General features: G+C 42.2%; 1 protein-coding gene across 1 annotated transcript in view; it reads left to right on the top strand.

Moving 5' to 3' along the window:
- Nucleotides 1–16523, top strand: part of vps13b (vacuolar protein sorting 13 homolog B) — a 324549-nt gene that overhangs the window by 142747 nt on the left and 165279 nt on the right. Inside the window, exon 22 of the mRNA XM_008292112.1 lies at nucleotides 6646–6779. Within this exon, the coding sequence (XP_008290334.1) occupies nucleotides 6646–6779 (134 nt within the window). The remainder of the gene's footprint in view (nucleotides 1–6645; nucleotides 6780–16523) is intronic.

The raw sequence follows: 16523 nt of genomic DNA, 5'->3' as shown, positions 1-16523 counted from the left end.
TATTATGGAAAGACATAAATTAATATATTTTTGGAGAAATAAACGGCAGAGAGAAACTAATATATACATGCATATACACGTTTATAAAAGAGAGAGAGAACTGATGAGTGGACTTCATGCAGAACTACACAGTCATACATAACTATAATCCAAGCCCAAGTAGCCTGATGGAAGTCAGGCAGGTTTTTATTGGCTGCTGTGTGCTTTTCAGAAGGGGATAATATTTTCATTGTGGAGTTATTTATATAGTTTAATTTTTCTGGTAAAGTCAATAATTTATCAAAGTAATGATGGTTGGAGTGGGGAAAGAAAACAAGAAAAAGAAGGAATAATGAGATAGAAGCCCCCCACCTCCCTTAGAAGAATGGTTGTAGTCTGTAGGGGACTTTACTTGCCAGCTTAGTACGTCTTTGGCCTCTGCATATTGGTTCGCCCATGCAGATCTCTCACTGACATTAAGGACAGACAGAATGCTCTGTTGGGAACAAATGTGTCCTTTTGTATCCCTGCTCTGCTTTCATGAATGATAAGGGTATTAGGCCTTGTGGATGTTGGCTGTGGTTTTTGAAGTTGAAGTAAGAGGAGCAAAGAGGGAAGTGGGGTTGAGTTGTGGTTCATCAGATGTTGCGTGGATTAGTGTACAGGCTAGTGGGGGTTTAGTGACAGAGGATGACAGAGAAACAGGAGAAAATTAGAAACTGTGTTGAGATGATTTCACATGGGATGTTTGAAAAGGTTCTTGGTGTTACAGAGAGAAGTAGGGCAGGATGATGTGGCCAAAAATATTTATCATGATATAAATGAGAAAACTTGCTATAATGGTATAACTGAGGATATAATTGACGCTTCACAAAGGAGGGGGGGACCGACAGGGTGGTAATGGGTGGGACACACAGGCAGTACTTGGTTACAAATGCCAGTTTAGGATAGCGGTCACAGTTCTGTTTCCATCATTGGGTGGCGACTGCGGGTGGCGGGAGAATATTCGGATCTCAAAATTGCTCTGTGGACACCACCATAACAATTGAATATTCCGATATTTGGGACCAGCCCTACTGTGTTGGTCAATGCACTGCATTCGCCTTCCTCCTCGGTTGCCACCATGCTTCTCACTCCATGTGCATTAGATCGGATGAAACAACGGCATTGCACGTGTGCGTTTCACTCAGATTTTATCACAGTATTTCAATTTCATATCATCCCCTAACATTACACCGGTATTACCATGCACGGGATGATATGGCTCAGCCCTACAGAGAAGACTTTCTTTTTGTTTTAATGCTTTTCATGTTGTGTCATGGCCTGGCTGGAAGAAGTCCTCTCCTCTTCCATTCTCTCGTCTTGTAGAGAAATATATTTTCTTAAATAATGAGTACATTGGTTAGCGTTGTTATGTATGAACACTAAATTATGATGATAATGATGATGAAATGAACAAGGGAGATGATGAATGCGTGACTTGCTTGTCACTTTTTGTCTTGCTACACCTGCCTACACTAAGAAATCTTCCTCCACAGTTACCTTGACTGGTTAAGGGACTTCCTAAAGTATAGCTAGCAGAAAGAGAGACCATGCAGTGAGTATGAGATGCGATCAAAAAGTTCCATGACTTTTTTAAAAGCAAAAAACATACCTGATTTAAAATTGGCAAGGATCCCCTTCAAAATAGCCTTCTTGTGCAGAGACACACAGCACCTGACGTTCCTGCCACGTCTGGAACGGTCCTTGGAAATCCTGTCATGTAAATGCTTCAAGCACCATCTGTGACTTGCGCTAAATCTCATCTACTGCTTTAACATGATGACTTCAACATGAATTCCATTTTAGGGAAGAGGTGAAGTCACAGGGAGCCAAATCTTGCAAGTAAGGCGTATTCAACATGCAGTGAACAGGCGCGCATAGCAACTGGAGCACCCACATGCCATTGTGCCACAGTTCAGGTCATTTGCGCAGAACGTTTTTCCTCAGACACCTCAAAACATTGCAGTAGAACTCTGTTTTCACAGTCTGACTCCATGGGATGAATTTGCATTGCACAATTCTATGAATGTGAAAGAAAATGATCATCTCCTGACCTCACTGGGCCTTCTTCAGCCTCTGTTCAAGACTGTTCTCTGGGTCACAACCATAGAACTACCTCCCAACACCAGTTATGAATCTCAGCATAAAGGTTACTTCATCCCAAGCTGTTGACTGACACATAACGAGATGTTTGCTCTCTGGTCCAATTTTACATCCATGGTGAAATTGGAATTGCGTACTTGTCAGGGTTTACAAAAAACACCTGTAAGAAAGGTCCTGACGTTGATTGCGGCAACATCCAGAGACATGACAGTTACTGCTCACATTGCATGCACATGACCTTGCGATGCTTCATGCGCTTTGAGCAGGAACACTGAACTTTCTGATGACCTCATACTATGGACGCAGTATGTGTGGATAAGTAGAAATAAATTGGCAAGATAAAATTCTAAAAAGTTCTTTTGCCACCCATTGATCCCCCCACTCACTCCTCACCTGTTTCAGTCAGCATGGCCACAAGTCCACTTTTCATAGGAGTCTTAATAACTCCATAACAAATGTCTTGTAAATATTTAAATAAACACTGATTTGCATCCAAAACAAATAGGCGGGCAGGTTTATTAAAGAGCCCCATTGCTGCCTCTGCTCGCAGCTGTAACCGAATATACAACACTTCAACTCACTGTAAACCATTTGTAATAGGGAACATACCAGTGAGATAGCAGGCGGCATGGGGAAATGCAGAGATCCCTCAATGAGGCTGTTTTTATGGTTGAGTTACTCAACCACTGGGGAAAGACATATGGATGTTTTGCTCTATTGTTGTTGTGAAGACTGTTAAATCTGTAGTGGAAAGTTCACTGGCGCTGTTCTGATGTTGGTGTTTCATTGTGACTGCGGGTATATTAGGGTCTGTGTGTGTGTATTCAATTGTGAGCGTGAATCGCACATTAGAATGATGTGCGATTTACACTCACCACACCGCACACCCTCACACATTTTACAGCCGTGTTACCCTGCTGTGGCAGTGTTGTGATCATGAAATGAGGCAACATTGATTTGTTTCTCGCCTTAAAGTCAACGTGTTGTAATGGGGCTCTGGTTTCTGCATTTTCTCTGATCACTTGACACATGCTCAGGCTGTGGGCTTCAAAGACACGGTCCTTTCTCTTGCTAGAAGATGTGATGGAGCTGTTAAAGAGGATGAATAATCACCATCAGAACACTAGAATGTTTATAGGGGACAGGACTGGCAGCTTCACAAACCAGCTGAACATTAAGAGAGAAAGACACAGGGAGTGGTTGGAGAGAGTGAGAACAAAACAGAGGAGGAAAGGCGAGGGAGAGGCTGTATGGTCAGAATTTGGCCAATAACATATTAGCCTAATGGCCTAGCAGAGGGTGAAAATGAGGACATGGCTGAGATGGCACGAGGCAGGGGGAATAACCCCACTTTAAGAGGACTCACAGGACTTGTTAGGCCTGGGCAGGTTTAAGAGCTTTGGGCGCTCCTGTCATATTTCTCTTTCATTTGAATTTAGACCTCTTGTGTTCTCTCTGTCTTTCTTATGCTCTGTCCCTGCCTGCCTCTCTCTTTCTCTCAATCCCCTCCCTGCAGGAATGGCAGGCGCCAAGTCACTATAACAAGATATGGCAGTTTCATTCCAAATAATGACCCCAGGATTAACAAACAGAGTCCTGGAATGGTATTTAAAACCAAGCAGAGAGCTTCATGCAGACTGGCCTTGCATTGTCTACTAAAGCACACATTGTGATTGGCCTAACAGACTCTCTCTGGGGAGGAACTTTCACAGTCTGGCAAAGTCAAAGAAGACTTTAAAAAAAAAAAAAAAAAGATCAAAAATCCTCTCCTTGGTCTCTCTTGGGTCAAGGTTAGCCAGGATAAGGGCAATAACCAGTTTTTAGATGAAAATTGCAGCCAATACTGCCCTTGTGGCCTTTCCAAAATGTAATAATAATCATAATTTTTTTTTAAAAAGCGATGGGATCTTTGAGAACAATGACAAGAATACTTTTTTGAACAAAATATAGATTTGAGGTAAGAAAGCAGCAAGGGGTCAGGGTGTTACAAGCTTAGTAGTTTAATGGTGATAGCACTACCTGCCTGTGGCCTTTTCTGTTGGCCTGGTTCCAGGCTCTGGGCTGACGTGTGTGTGAGTGCCCTCATGTAGACATGGACTAATCCTTATTGTCAGTGTTTTCCATTATAAAATTAATTACTAAGTTTTATGTGAGTGTATACTGTATATTGCTCATGTTAAGCCTGTGTATTCTTGGTCATGCATTTAAACTCCACTCAGTCTTGTATTTTCAAAGTTCACACACACACACACAGATAGTTTCCAATTGCTAGTCATGCAACGTCCACTCCACCCTGAGACTAACATGTAATAGATTATTTTTGTAAACTGGAGGGACATGGTACAAGTGTGTGTGACCAGGATAGATGGTTTTGAAACTCAGAAGGGTGGTCTCTATTTATTCTAAGTTTTCATCACTGATGATTGGTGACTGTATGAACTCATTATGGGATCTCTTTTTTTATGTGTTGTCAGTAGAGTGTGTCTGGGTACATGTTTATGTTCTATTTTCCAGTGTGGTAAGGCGTTTAGTTGAGCAAGAACATGTGGGGCAAGGAAACCAGGACACTGAACAAAGTTGTGAGATTGTAGTATTGCAAGTGATAACTACCAATTACATTTAAGTCATACACACTCGGACTAACTTCAAACACACTTCGATAAATGGTTGTGTGCATACACAGTCATGTTCACATGGCTGCAGACATTGACTCATGCAAACACTAAAAAAATAAAAATAAAATTTACACATGCAGATAGACTACACTGTCACAATTTACATTACAATTAAACACATACACATGTTTACGTACACAGCATGCCCACTCCCCGGAGTAACGACGACTCTCATGTCTAGACAACTGGGCCACATGACAGAGAGCAGTAGCCACAGAGCTCTGTCATGTCTATATGGATCCCCTGCAGAGCTGAATAGGAAATAGCTTTCTAATGCAGTGTGACAGGAAAGCTCCAAGATACACATAGTCCTTTACAGCAAAATTCTATTGACAACTCAATGATATCACAGCAGTTTATGCAGCGCTCCCTTCACATTACCCAATGAAAGACAGTCCATGAAACACAATCTGTCCTGTCAAAGTCAATTTTTGCCATCCTTGACTATGTGGGTATTTAGTATAAGAACACTGGAATTGGTTGTGTTAAAGTCGCACAAAAAGAATGAATCTGATGAATAAAAGTGAGGGAGAAGGTAAATTGGAAAATATAGGTTGCCAAATATATAAAATGTGCAGTGCAACACTGATTGTAGGCATCATGACAAATACAGTCCATTTCATAGTCCCCAAGTGCCAGAGGCACCTGGATGCTGAGCGTGAGAAAATACTGTAAGAGAGTCCAGACACAATCATCTCGGCCTTCAGTCTGCTTTCTTCCACTTAAACACACACACAAACTTTACACACATGCACCTGTGACCTTAGTTACTCAATCATTTGCACACGTGCATGCACACTCACACAAGCATGACCCACAAGTTTTAGGCAGGTTGCCACAGCAACCACAAACCAGTGTAACTAACCATTCTTTTTGTCTATTACCCCAGCAGCATGCGGTTGTTGCCATGACAACCTATTTGGGGATTTTTTTTGGGAGCGTGGAGTCTGAGAAGAAGCTGTGGTGCTGTGACATCACCACTGTTTCATGACAACTGTGGGATAGAGCTGCTGAGCAAGGCAGACCTTTAAATCATGGAATATGTCTTAATGTGTCTTTAGAGAGACCCCCCCTTCCCTAACCTCTGACGCCCTGATGGCTTTAACATCCACAGACCTCAGATTAACCTGGTAGAGTGTGTGTTCTGTCTATATGCTTCTGTCTCATTCCTTCCTTTTCTGCTTCTGTACATCTCTTACATTCACTTTCTTCTTCTCTGTCTTCTCCTCCTGTAACAACTGTCTCTTTGAGGTGTGTTTTGACCTTCAGGTTCATGTGGTTCGTGCAAAGAAGAGCTGAATAGTTTTGTTGCTGTGTGATTGCTGTGCTTGACTGTTGCCATGAGTGTCAGCACAGACAATCAGCCTTCGTCTGGACCACAGCAGGCACACTAGGACATGTCATGTCTAGGACACTAGATGTGTGTGTGTGTGTGTGCGAGCATGCATTCTCTCAGTTCTCATAATTCCCTCTTACGCTGTAGGAGACAAGAAACCTGAGTGCCAACATTACATCACCTCAATGAAGTGTCAGTTAAACATCATATAACATGATACTGGACAGCAAATGAAAATAACAGTGAATTATGAAGAGAGTTGAATAAAGGATACATGCAGGACAGTACATTTTCTCATGTTAATAAATAAAACATTGATTTTATTTGAGACTTTACAGGGTGCTACATGACTTCTGTGGTAAAGAGGTTACTTCAGCAGTGGAGTAAATGTTTCAGCATATTTAGGTGATATCAGTACTGGATACATACAGTGCAGAAAAATGGAATGAAACTAATTGCTGAGGATAAGCTTGAATCTAATTCCACCTTTATCCTTTTCCTTTTTCACAGAATCGCGTCCCCTGTCCATCCCAGTGAGGGTGATGCCTGACACCACAGCTGTGGAGTCATGGACAACATCAGAGGAGCAAATGAAGGAACTCATCACCCATGCCTGGGATGCTGTTAAGCGACTTACTGTACAGGTACTAAACTAGATTCTCATTATTGCTGGGTTTGTGTAGAGGACCAGATATACAAGATACCCATTTCCTTGTCACAGAGTTTGGATGGTGGTCCTTTGCTCTTGCCAATCAGTTGGTGATCTGCAAGACTTTACACTATCCACTTCAGAGATGACTCAGTGGTATGTCTTTACACTTGAAGACTTGGGATCAAGCACACATGTCAACAAGAGTCCAGCTGAAATGTTTATGGCACAAAACCTGGATTTTGACTTTGCCTTAGAGACCATTAACCTCTCTTTCTGTCCACCTCTTTCTTTCTTCTGATATAGTACAGTATTGATGTTCAGCTCCACCCAGCAGGGCTAGCCTCTCCCCGTGGTTGTGGCCATATGGACTTCTGTTAGCCTGTTTTACGTACAGTTGCATACATAGTGTCTTATGTACCTTTGTGGTGGTCTAACTTTCTGGTTTGCTGACTCGCTGGTTGGATGTCCTTGTCTGTCTGTTTAAGTGTCTAACTGGACAGTTAAGTGCTCCCATTGTGTGTCTGTTTGCTGCATCTTGACTGGACCAGTTAGCAGAGACCACATCACAACCAGCCCCATCTGAAGTACATCAGGAAGTGCTGACAAGTCTCTGACAGGCCTCCTCTTGATGCAAGAGCAGGACATCATGGTGTATGCACATGTGTCTGTTTCTATGCATACAGTGCTCACGTGGGGTACATTACTGAAAGGGGCATATGGACGTCTTTGAGCTCAGTGGTATGTTAGGTTCAATTTGACTGATTGTCTACAGTATGCAAGTATTACTGTAAAGATGGTGGCCGCATGCAATTATTCCGGCTTTTGGCTGACCCCTGTAAGCAATGAAATTATCTTAAAATAAGGCAGTTACACCTCTGACATTATCAGAAGACTGACATATTTTTTAACTATTCAAAAAAAGGTTACAGTTACATTTCGATGCGAACAGACTATCACCTCACAGTTCACTAAAATGGATCATGAATGAGATTAGTTCCATTTTCATGTCTTTCTGGTGCTGAACTCTTGTATATGCAGGTGGGTCTTTACAAGTGCAGAGAAGTTATCAGTTGGTTTATTCATGGCAACACTGATGCTCAGTTGCAGGACTTAGTCACAGCCTAATAATTCTTTATTTGAAATATGGCTTATAGGCATTTTTTTTTTTTCAATGTAAACAATAATCAATAAGGCACAAGTCCAACACCCATTCTTAAATCATCCTAATTCTTAGTGCTAGGACCACACAAACTGATGTCAGTCAAACAAGAAAGAGAGCATGACATGTGTGAATTGAAATAATGCTCCAGAACCCAGGCCCCATGTCAGTCCATTGGGCTGTTTACAGTACTTCCACAAAAGTTAACTCAACCCTCTAATAGTTTGCTGAGCCCGTCATTGCCTCCACTTTCCTCTGTCCCCTTCGGCTGTGCGACTGGGACCACACCACGTACTGCAGCAGTAATTAGGAAACACTCTGTCCTGTTGACATGGGAGTGGAAGTGAACCAAACCGAATAACCCAACAGCTGGTACCCCAGGTCTTGGATATCCCCAAACTTAAACCACTCCATTTATTTTAGTGTGGTGTAAACAGAATACCTAATGGCTCACACTTCTGCTGCACATGTGCCCAATTTAGCATGCAGGCCTTTCTTTCCATCTTTTAAAGAGAGAGGAGCAAGACGGATAGAGAGAAGTTGGGTTAATGAGATTGGGGGATACAATGTTAAAAAAGTATTTATTATTTCACTGCTGCTGAGACCACTTAAGCCTGTTTAATTTGAATAAGGGGACGTGACAGCTAGCGATTGTGTAAATATTTTTAAAAATATAAAAATTATAGTACTGGTTTCAAATGTGGTCATGATACTTTGTCGCTGTGGCATCAGTTCTTTTCTACAGATTCACAGCAGGAGACAAGGACATACAAATCTAGCATAGACGCAAAACTGCTAATTTTCATAGAAATGAGATAAGAAAATACCGCTAAAACAGAATGGAAAAGGTACAGACCATGAGGTTTACATGGGCAGCTGTTTGTGCTTGTCATTTATTCATGCCAGCAGTTCACAAAAAACTGAAACCACAAGAAATAAAACATGCTGTATATTTTTATTTTACCATTATACACTTTGGTCACATATTTAGATGGTTCAATGTTTAAATACTTTTTGCTGCAGCATCTCTTATCTCACTTCAAAAAGTAGCAGACCTTTAAAAAAGTCTGTGCAAGCAATTCTGTGTTACTGCACTGTGCATTTTATTACAGTGTGAGTCTATACTTGAATATAGCTTATGTAATGTCTTAGACATATCCCGCTCGAAGTATAAAACCAGAATAGCAGCTGGAAAAAGCAGAACATGCACTGCTTCTATTTGTAGCTTTCTGCTCTAAAATCACACTATACTTGTCTTTTTCAATGCCAGAATTAGTTAGCATAGATTCCTGGTGATGTCCCGTCATGCGTGGTTAGGGCACAGATTATTATCTGAATCCATGAGTGTCACGCTCTGTCTGTGGCTGAGTGCTTCAACCAAACCCCAGAAATGGTCCAGAGCCATGGTTCCTCTTTAACTTCAAATACAGTTAATTCCTATCTATCTCAGTTTCTAAGACTCTCTTCTCCTGTTACCTCGGTAGGATGGGTGTAGTGAAAATGGCCAAAACATTATTCATAATTAATTCAAAGCCATCAAAGAACTTCCTTCAATTTTGTCAAGAAACTGGCGATGTTAAAGACAGATGGACAACTAATATTGAAAACAGACTTGTTGGCTTGTTCAAAGAGAAATGAGGTTTATACCTATGCAAATCACTGCTTGGACAAATAGGCCCTAGTCATTAATTCAGTAAGAGCAAAAGAGCCAGTGTCTTTGTCACACTATTGCAGGAGGCATGGTGAGGTCAGAGAAACATATCATCCAAACTAAGCCCCTTAGGTCCATGATGGTGGAGTCTCTTGACATTACGTACAGCACAGATCATCCTTGCTGTGGATGTAATGAGTGACTCTGTGTGTTTCCTTGAAGAGCCAGCTAAGTTTCTTGGTCATGCAAGGCTATAATATGTGTAGGTGGTGTTATTTTAATGGTCACTTTACATTAGAGCTGAAGGGCAGTGCTGCAATTGTCACCTTGGCTAGAAAGGCCTGGAACATCTTCAAATGCCCTCTTGCACTCAGCCTTGGAGCTGTGACCCTCAGCTTTGCTTCCCTCTCATGCTCCAGCTTATTTCTGTGCTACTCTTTAAATATAGTACATGTCCTGAGCTCCTCACTTTGCCTTGTGTTTTTTTACCTCTCAAGTCCTTTTCTGTCCCACGTGTTTTTACCCCCGCTTATTTCCTGCTTGCTCCCCCCTCCCCTCCCCCCCACCCTATTGCTCACCCTTACCCCTTTTCATTCTGTCATCTCCCCTTCTCCACCCTACTCTCCCCGAGGACACCCATGTTCTCTCTTGGCCCTGATAATAATTGCAAGTGATCAGGATGGTGATTCTATTTCAGGAATTTTGAAATAATTCCTTCTATTTAACACATGAATGTGTTCAGCGCTGGCAAAGGAGCACGTTGCTACCAAAACTGAAATGGGATCTGCTGAAACAGAAAGACCGTTGCCATGGAAAAATGAAGTAACACTGCTCCCTGCAGCTGCCATGCATTAATGAGTAGGATATTTTTTGAGAGAGAAAAAGAGGAGAAAAAGCAGTGGGGTAGAAAAGGTAAAGTGATGGAAAGGAGCGGGAGGTTAGGAAGCAAGGAAGAGTGAGAAAAAAATGGACAGAAGGTGAGTTTAAAGGCAGGAGGGAAGTGAGAGAGCTATAGAGAGGAGAATCATGTGCACTGTATGTTTGGTGTGGCTCAGATCGAGCTGGCTGGCCAGATGGTTTCCATGAACAGGATCTGACCCCCGGCTGGAGCGCTATGTGCAGGCACATTACTTCATCCTCTGCCCCCCTCCCTTCATCCTATCATCCCTCCATTCAACACCTCATCCTCCCTGTCTGTCAGATCCCACAATTTCCAAATGATTTGTAATTACAACTTTAATTTTGAACCGCTTAAAACACCATGCTTCTTTGTGGATTGCGGTAATAAATTGTCAGCTTTTAAACTTAACCGGCATTTTAGAAACCCTGAGAAAAGCTATCTCATGTAAATCATAACACATATGTTTAGCTGAGCATGCAACCTCAGTGCTGCTTCTATGGTGGTGTAAGTTTGCATTTATTTAATAAATCTCAATTTTTTGAAAGTGTGCTTGGTCACACACAAACAGGTCAGTTCAGCTGAATATCATTTAGAATAAAACAGATGAAATTGTGATAATTAAAAAAAATATTATAATCACCTTTGCCTACAAAAGCTTCCCACATACTTCCGAGTTCAGATGTCTCATGACAAAATACTGTATTGTTTGACATACACTGGCAGTTAAACCACACCGGCACACACTCTGACTAGCATCCACTTGCAGTAAAAAATCTCAAAATATTGACTTCCTTGTGGGGTATTATAAATTTGCATTATAGAATACCCATCAGAATTCTGATACTTTTTTGATCAGGCTGAAATTGTGAATGAGATGAGTGACAGTGGTATAATAGGCAACAGAAAGCTGTGGCATTGATGTTTTAGAATGCAGAAAAATGAAGACTTTATTATAGCTTGAGTCTCCGGTTTTCTAATAGAAAATTAAGTACTGATTGGCTCAAAAGGAGTCACCAATGCTGAGGGCAGAACGTGTCTCTCCTTCTGTTGAGTCTCCACAAACATCCCTGCACAGATATGGAAATGCACAGTAAAGTAAGTAAGGAAGGAGAAAAGGAAGAAAAGAGAGGAACATAAGGGGAGGTACTGAGGGAAAATTAAAGAAAGAATGAGAGAAAGGGTGTACATTCTCTCCTGATTAGACCCTATCCTCTCTGGTATTGCCTGATCTAAATCAAGACCCCACGATGTAACAGTAGATGTGTCATTAGCTGTTTACCCGGTGAGAACACTGTATTTGTGCGAGTGTATGTGCACACATGCACACGTTGACGGGTGTACTAATGTGCATGTGTGGCCAGAATCCCATTCCATCATCTGTTGCTGTGTCAATACAGTGATGACCTCACAGCCATTATAAACGCACACACATATTTGACCCTCTCACCGGACTGCACTGGAAAAGTGCTTACCGAGATTCTCTTGTGTCTGTAACCTCTTGAATCTCAGAGACCTAGAGACCTGGAACAGATTTTCATTGGGATAAAAATCTCTGATACACTGCAGCACGTCTTAGGTACCAAATTGTCACAGAAGCAACAATTGCTGACAAGATTGGGATGTTTTAAAATTGTCACAGAAAATTGATGTGCAGTTTACACCCTGATCTTCTCAATGTGTCTTGGAACGCTTGTTTGGAGGTGAATCTGGTGAAATTATTGGAGCACGCATCCACCCTTTGTCCTGGGACAGAGGAGGAAGCTATGCCAAACACAGGTCCAATCAGATCAGTTGGGGTTTAGAACAGCCCAGTTTGGCCTACTACATTTGGTCACACCGCATAAATCAGTAGTGGTGAAAATTTGCCAGAGTCAGCCAATAAAACCTCTTTTCATCTGTAGTCCATCACCATCTGATCCAACTTGGCCTGTAGTACATACTGCATAACATAATCACAGCCACCTCCACTCACTTCAGTTAGCCCAAGGCAAAATTGTCTGGCCACACCACTACTGTAGATAAACCAAGCCAATCCTCCTTTTTACATCTGGCCAAGCTTCAGTCCAGCCGGCTTTGTATGTGAAGGCTTTAGTTTAATCACTCAGCCATACCACTAGTCTTGCATAACCTACAATGTAACCTTTGACCAAGTCAATTCGAGTTGATTTACCCTATTGCCAATTAACGGGCAGTGTGTCTCATCTAAGACAAGCTGTCCCAACCCATTATTGCTTTACTCCCAATCATGTCCACCTTCTCTGAGTGCATCCTCGGCCATAGTTTGGCATGGTCACCCCTAAAGACCCCATCTGCATTGGCTCATGATGCTGGGGTGGTGGAGGGGTTATTATTTTTTTCTTTTAGATCGGGGGTGGGAGTAGACGAGGCAGGGCAGGCCAGCCGCACTCCTAAGGCCACTGTTGGATCAATAAACGCAGCGATCAAAGTCGCAATTAACCCACCGCGCTAACACAAACAGCTGGGCCAGCAGAAACAAACAAAGCCTTCATGTCACCTAAAGCGTTTATTTTTGCAGATTTCCACCTCGGCCAGGGAGACCTCCAGAGCTTGTCAGCTTCTGTAAGCAGTGTTAGAAGAGAGGAATGCAGGGCCACAGGGATGGCTGGCTGCCTGGCCGTGCTTCTGTGCCAGGCCACGAGCTTATTGCTTGCGGTGGCATGTGGGTGAGACCTAGCCTATCTGTTGTCAGGAGGCATCATGCTTAAATGTTTTTCTCATGGACATCAGCAAAGAATGCTGCTTTTGAGGTTGTAGCCAAAACTTAGTATGTGTACATCCATGCACCACAAGACACATCTGCAGAGTGTCATCTTCAGGTACACACATTAATCACCTTAATCTACTAGGAGACACTATTTAGACTATTACACCCACTATTCCAAATGTGTTTTTGGACAGAGCAGAAAATGCAGGGAGATATGATGAGGAGAGGGGAGCAGGAGGTTAACAGTGGGTGAGGTGGGTGGGGGGGGGGGACGGAGTTCGCTCTGTGGACCTTCTGTTCATCTGACCGGCCACTTAGGAAACACAGTGTCCCGTCTGGTGCAGGCACAGGAAGATTACATTTGGAGAGGTATCAGGTTTTTAAAACAAAGGGATGTGTTTTCCGTTTGCTGCCGATCCTTCCACTGAGATTTTTCTGCTCCAGAGTTGCAAATGTTTTCACTGGGGATGCTGGGAGGGTGTTTCTAATTTCCTCTCCTCTATCTCTGGGTGATTTCCTGTGTGTCGTGGCTTGCTTATTGTGTGGAGAGAAAATGAGAGAAAAATGTGTCAGTATATACATGCTTGAATGTGCGTGTGTGTGTGTGTGTGTGTGCGCTTCACATGTTGTGGGGTCTCTCTACAGAGGGTTGATCTTGACCTACAGAGTTTGTACTCTGCTCTGCTCTGTACAGAGTTTAGGGATTCCAAGTTTCTCTTCCCTGCAGTGATATGAAAACAATAAGCCTAAGAGCGGATCTGTGCACAGCGCCACAGGACAAATGTCACATGTTCTTCACTGCCTGGGGCAAGTTAGATGCTGGTGAGCGGAAATACATTTGGGGCTGTCAGTACTGTGTAGCAGGACAGCTGTGCTGCTGAGGAATGCTTTTCAAGAGGAGATAACACGGCTTTATGTCTTTATCATATAATACAATCAAGAGTTTATTGACTCAATTAGGATACACTCGTCTAAAACAGATCTCAATTATATATTCAGTACTTTAATTTTCTGCACCTTACACAGGGTAAAGATTGTCCACATATCACAAGCTTCCGTTTATTCAGTCATGATGTAAAGCACATCAGTCCATTTATTTTCTAAAATATTCTCCAGCTCGGTAAGCACTGAGAATGAAATCTCCCACTGTTTTGTTATGACGGCAAAAAATTCCAGAAGTTTCTTGCAGTCACGACAGGCCTTCCTACCTTTCTTACAATCTGTCAGTTTATCTCTGAAACATTTCACTTTACTTCTAAGAATGACTATCTGGAATAATATACTCTCTGCTGCTCTTCTAAGTTGCTCTTCAGAGTAGACAGGCTGTCCTCCATCTAACTCACTGTTCTGTCATTTACTGGCGAGGCCCGGCAGATCCTAAGAGCCTCCTGTGGTTATATAGGCCATTTCCACATGGCCTCAGCCTTTTAAAGCCTAAGTGTGTTTGGCCCTCAGCTTCCTCTCTATTAGAACCTGCTCTGCTGGAACCAGATAAACCATCCTCACAAAGACTCAAGGGAGAAATACTACACAAGACAGATCATACACTCCCACTGCTGCTCAGAGGAGCAGGAAGTAAGAGATGCTTTTTGGGGGTATTAAGACTGAAAGATTTGAAACAGGGTCGACACATGTGGCTGTATTCGGAATGCTATCTGATGGTGCAGAGAAGTGATCAGGAATAAAACTGAGCAGAACTTGCCACAAAAAATGGAAGAATCCCATATTTAGAACCCTGTGATCTGACGCCAGGCAGGGATGAGAGGGAAGAAACAGACAAAGAAAAAAATTGTCTTTAGGCATCTTACCATTTAATCAAAGTACCCTCCAAATGGATATGTTTCAAGCTTTTTTATGTTTCAAGCTTTTTGTTTGCCTGTCTCTTTTCGAGTAGTATTTATTTACTCCTGACAGCATATGGCTTCCTGATCCAGAATCCAGATTGAATTAGAGCCCGTGTTGTGTAGATCAAAGTGTAAGCAGATCCTTGTTCATTTAGAGGCCTAAGAGGAAGGGCTCAGTACCTAAGTCTCAGGATAAGCATTGGTCACCTACTAAATAACCAGGCTGTCACTCAAAAACCTCTGGCACTCTCAGTTTTTTACTCTGGGGCTTTTTACTGAATCCTGTGTTTGTCAGTGTGCATACTGAGACTTATACAACTTAAGAGCACTCGTCTATTATGCTACATGATATACCTCCCTATATCCCTATATTATTTCCAGCCAGTCTCTGTCCCCTGATGGCTGTGTACTGTCAGAGCGTGTACTCTCGTCACTGAATGAGTCAGCCAGATAAAAGAGACAGTTTCTCTATAGACCAGGGATATACTGATGAAACACAGCAACAAGTAAAATGCATCTTCATAAGTCGGCTACATATAACAAATCCAATCTTTGCTCTGTCTCTGTTCTCAAACAGCAGTGCCCTTACTACTTTTAAATCAAATTGAAGAGGCAGCCTTATGGACTCCTTTTGTGGTGATTTCACCCTCAGGGCAAACATACGAGGAGGAGAAAGGAAGCAGCAGCCACTTTGTTATACTGAACTAACTCAACACCCAGCAGTGATACAGCAGGATGTAACCTTGTAACTTTGACAGTGTTGTGTAACTGAGTGCATTGCTGTTGCAGGTGCCATCCTTCAGAGGACATGGTAAGCAGCACCAAGTCTCTGGAAGGATTTTCCAAAGTAGGGACACTAAGAACAGCACTTGTTAGAAAAAAATGATGGGGGGGGATGTGAATTCAGGTGTTTTGGCTTGAGGCCAGAGGTTTTTAATTTTATTTGTTTGGATTCCTAAACTACTTTTTCATTCTGAATCCAGATGAGCTTTTTTTTTTTTAGGTGACTGATGACTGCAGTTGTAAGGGGGAATCTGATATGTGATTGTGTGTGTGTTCAGTTTTGCATGTGAACATGCTAGCATGCATGATGTATGTGTGTGTATACGCTTTTGTAAATGTGTAAGTATGTCACATGAGCATGTTTTCTCAGTTAAGACCGGCACGTGCAGCCTCATAAGGAGTTGATTGGCTCCAGTCTTTTTTTTTTAAACTGAGATTTCCTGGTCAAAATTGAAAAGTGTTTCCACTATTTTTGAAGTATATTAATATAGTGTGCTGCGAATGATACAGCCTGCCTCTGAACACACAGAGACACACACTCACATTGTCCATCAATGTTTTTTCTTGAATGAATCTGTCATTAGAGGCAATAGGTAACAGAAGTAGAGTCCCAGGCTGCTGACAGTTAACTCCATTTGTTATGTTAAAAGATTTTGTTTCACTTTGACAGGAC

Source organism: Stegastes partitus, unplaced genomic scaffold (genome assembly GCF_000690725.1).
Source record: "Stegastes partitus isolate 25-593 unplaced genomic scaffold, Stegastes_partitus-1.0.2 Scaffold18, whole genome shotgun sequence".
In the NCBI taxonomy this organism is placed as follows: Eukaryota; Metazoa; Chordata; class Actinopteri; family Pomacentridae; genus Stegastes; species Stegastes partitus.
Note: the sequence above shows the minus strand (reverse complement) of the source record. Positions and strands in the feature narration are given on the sequence as shown.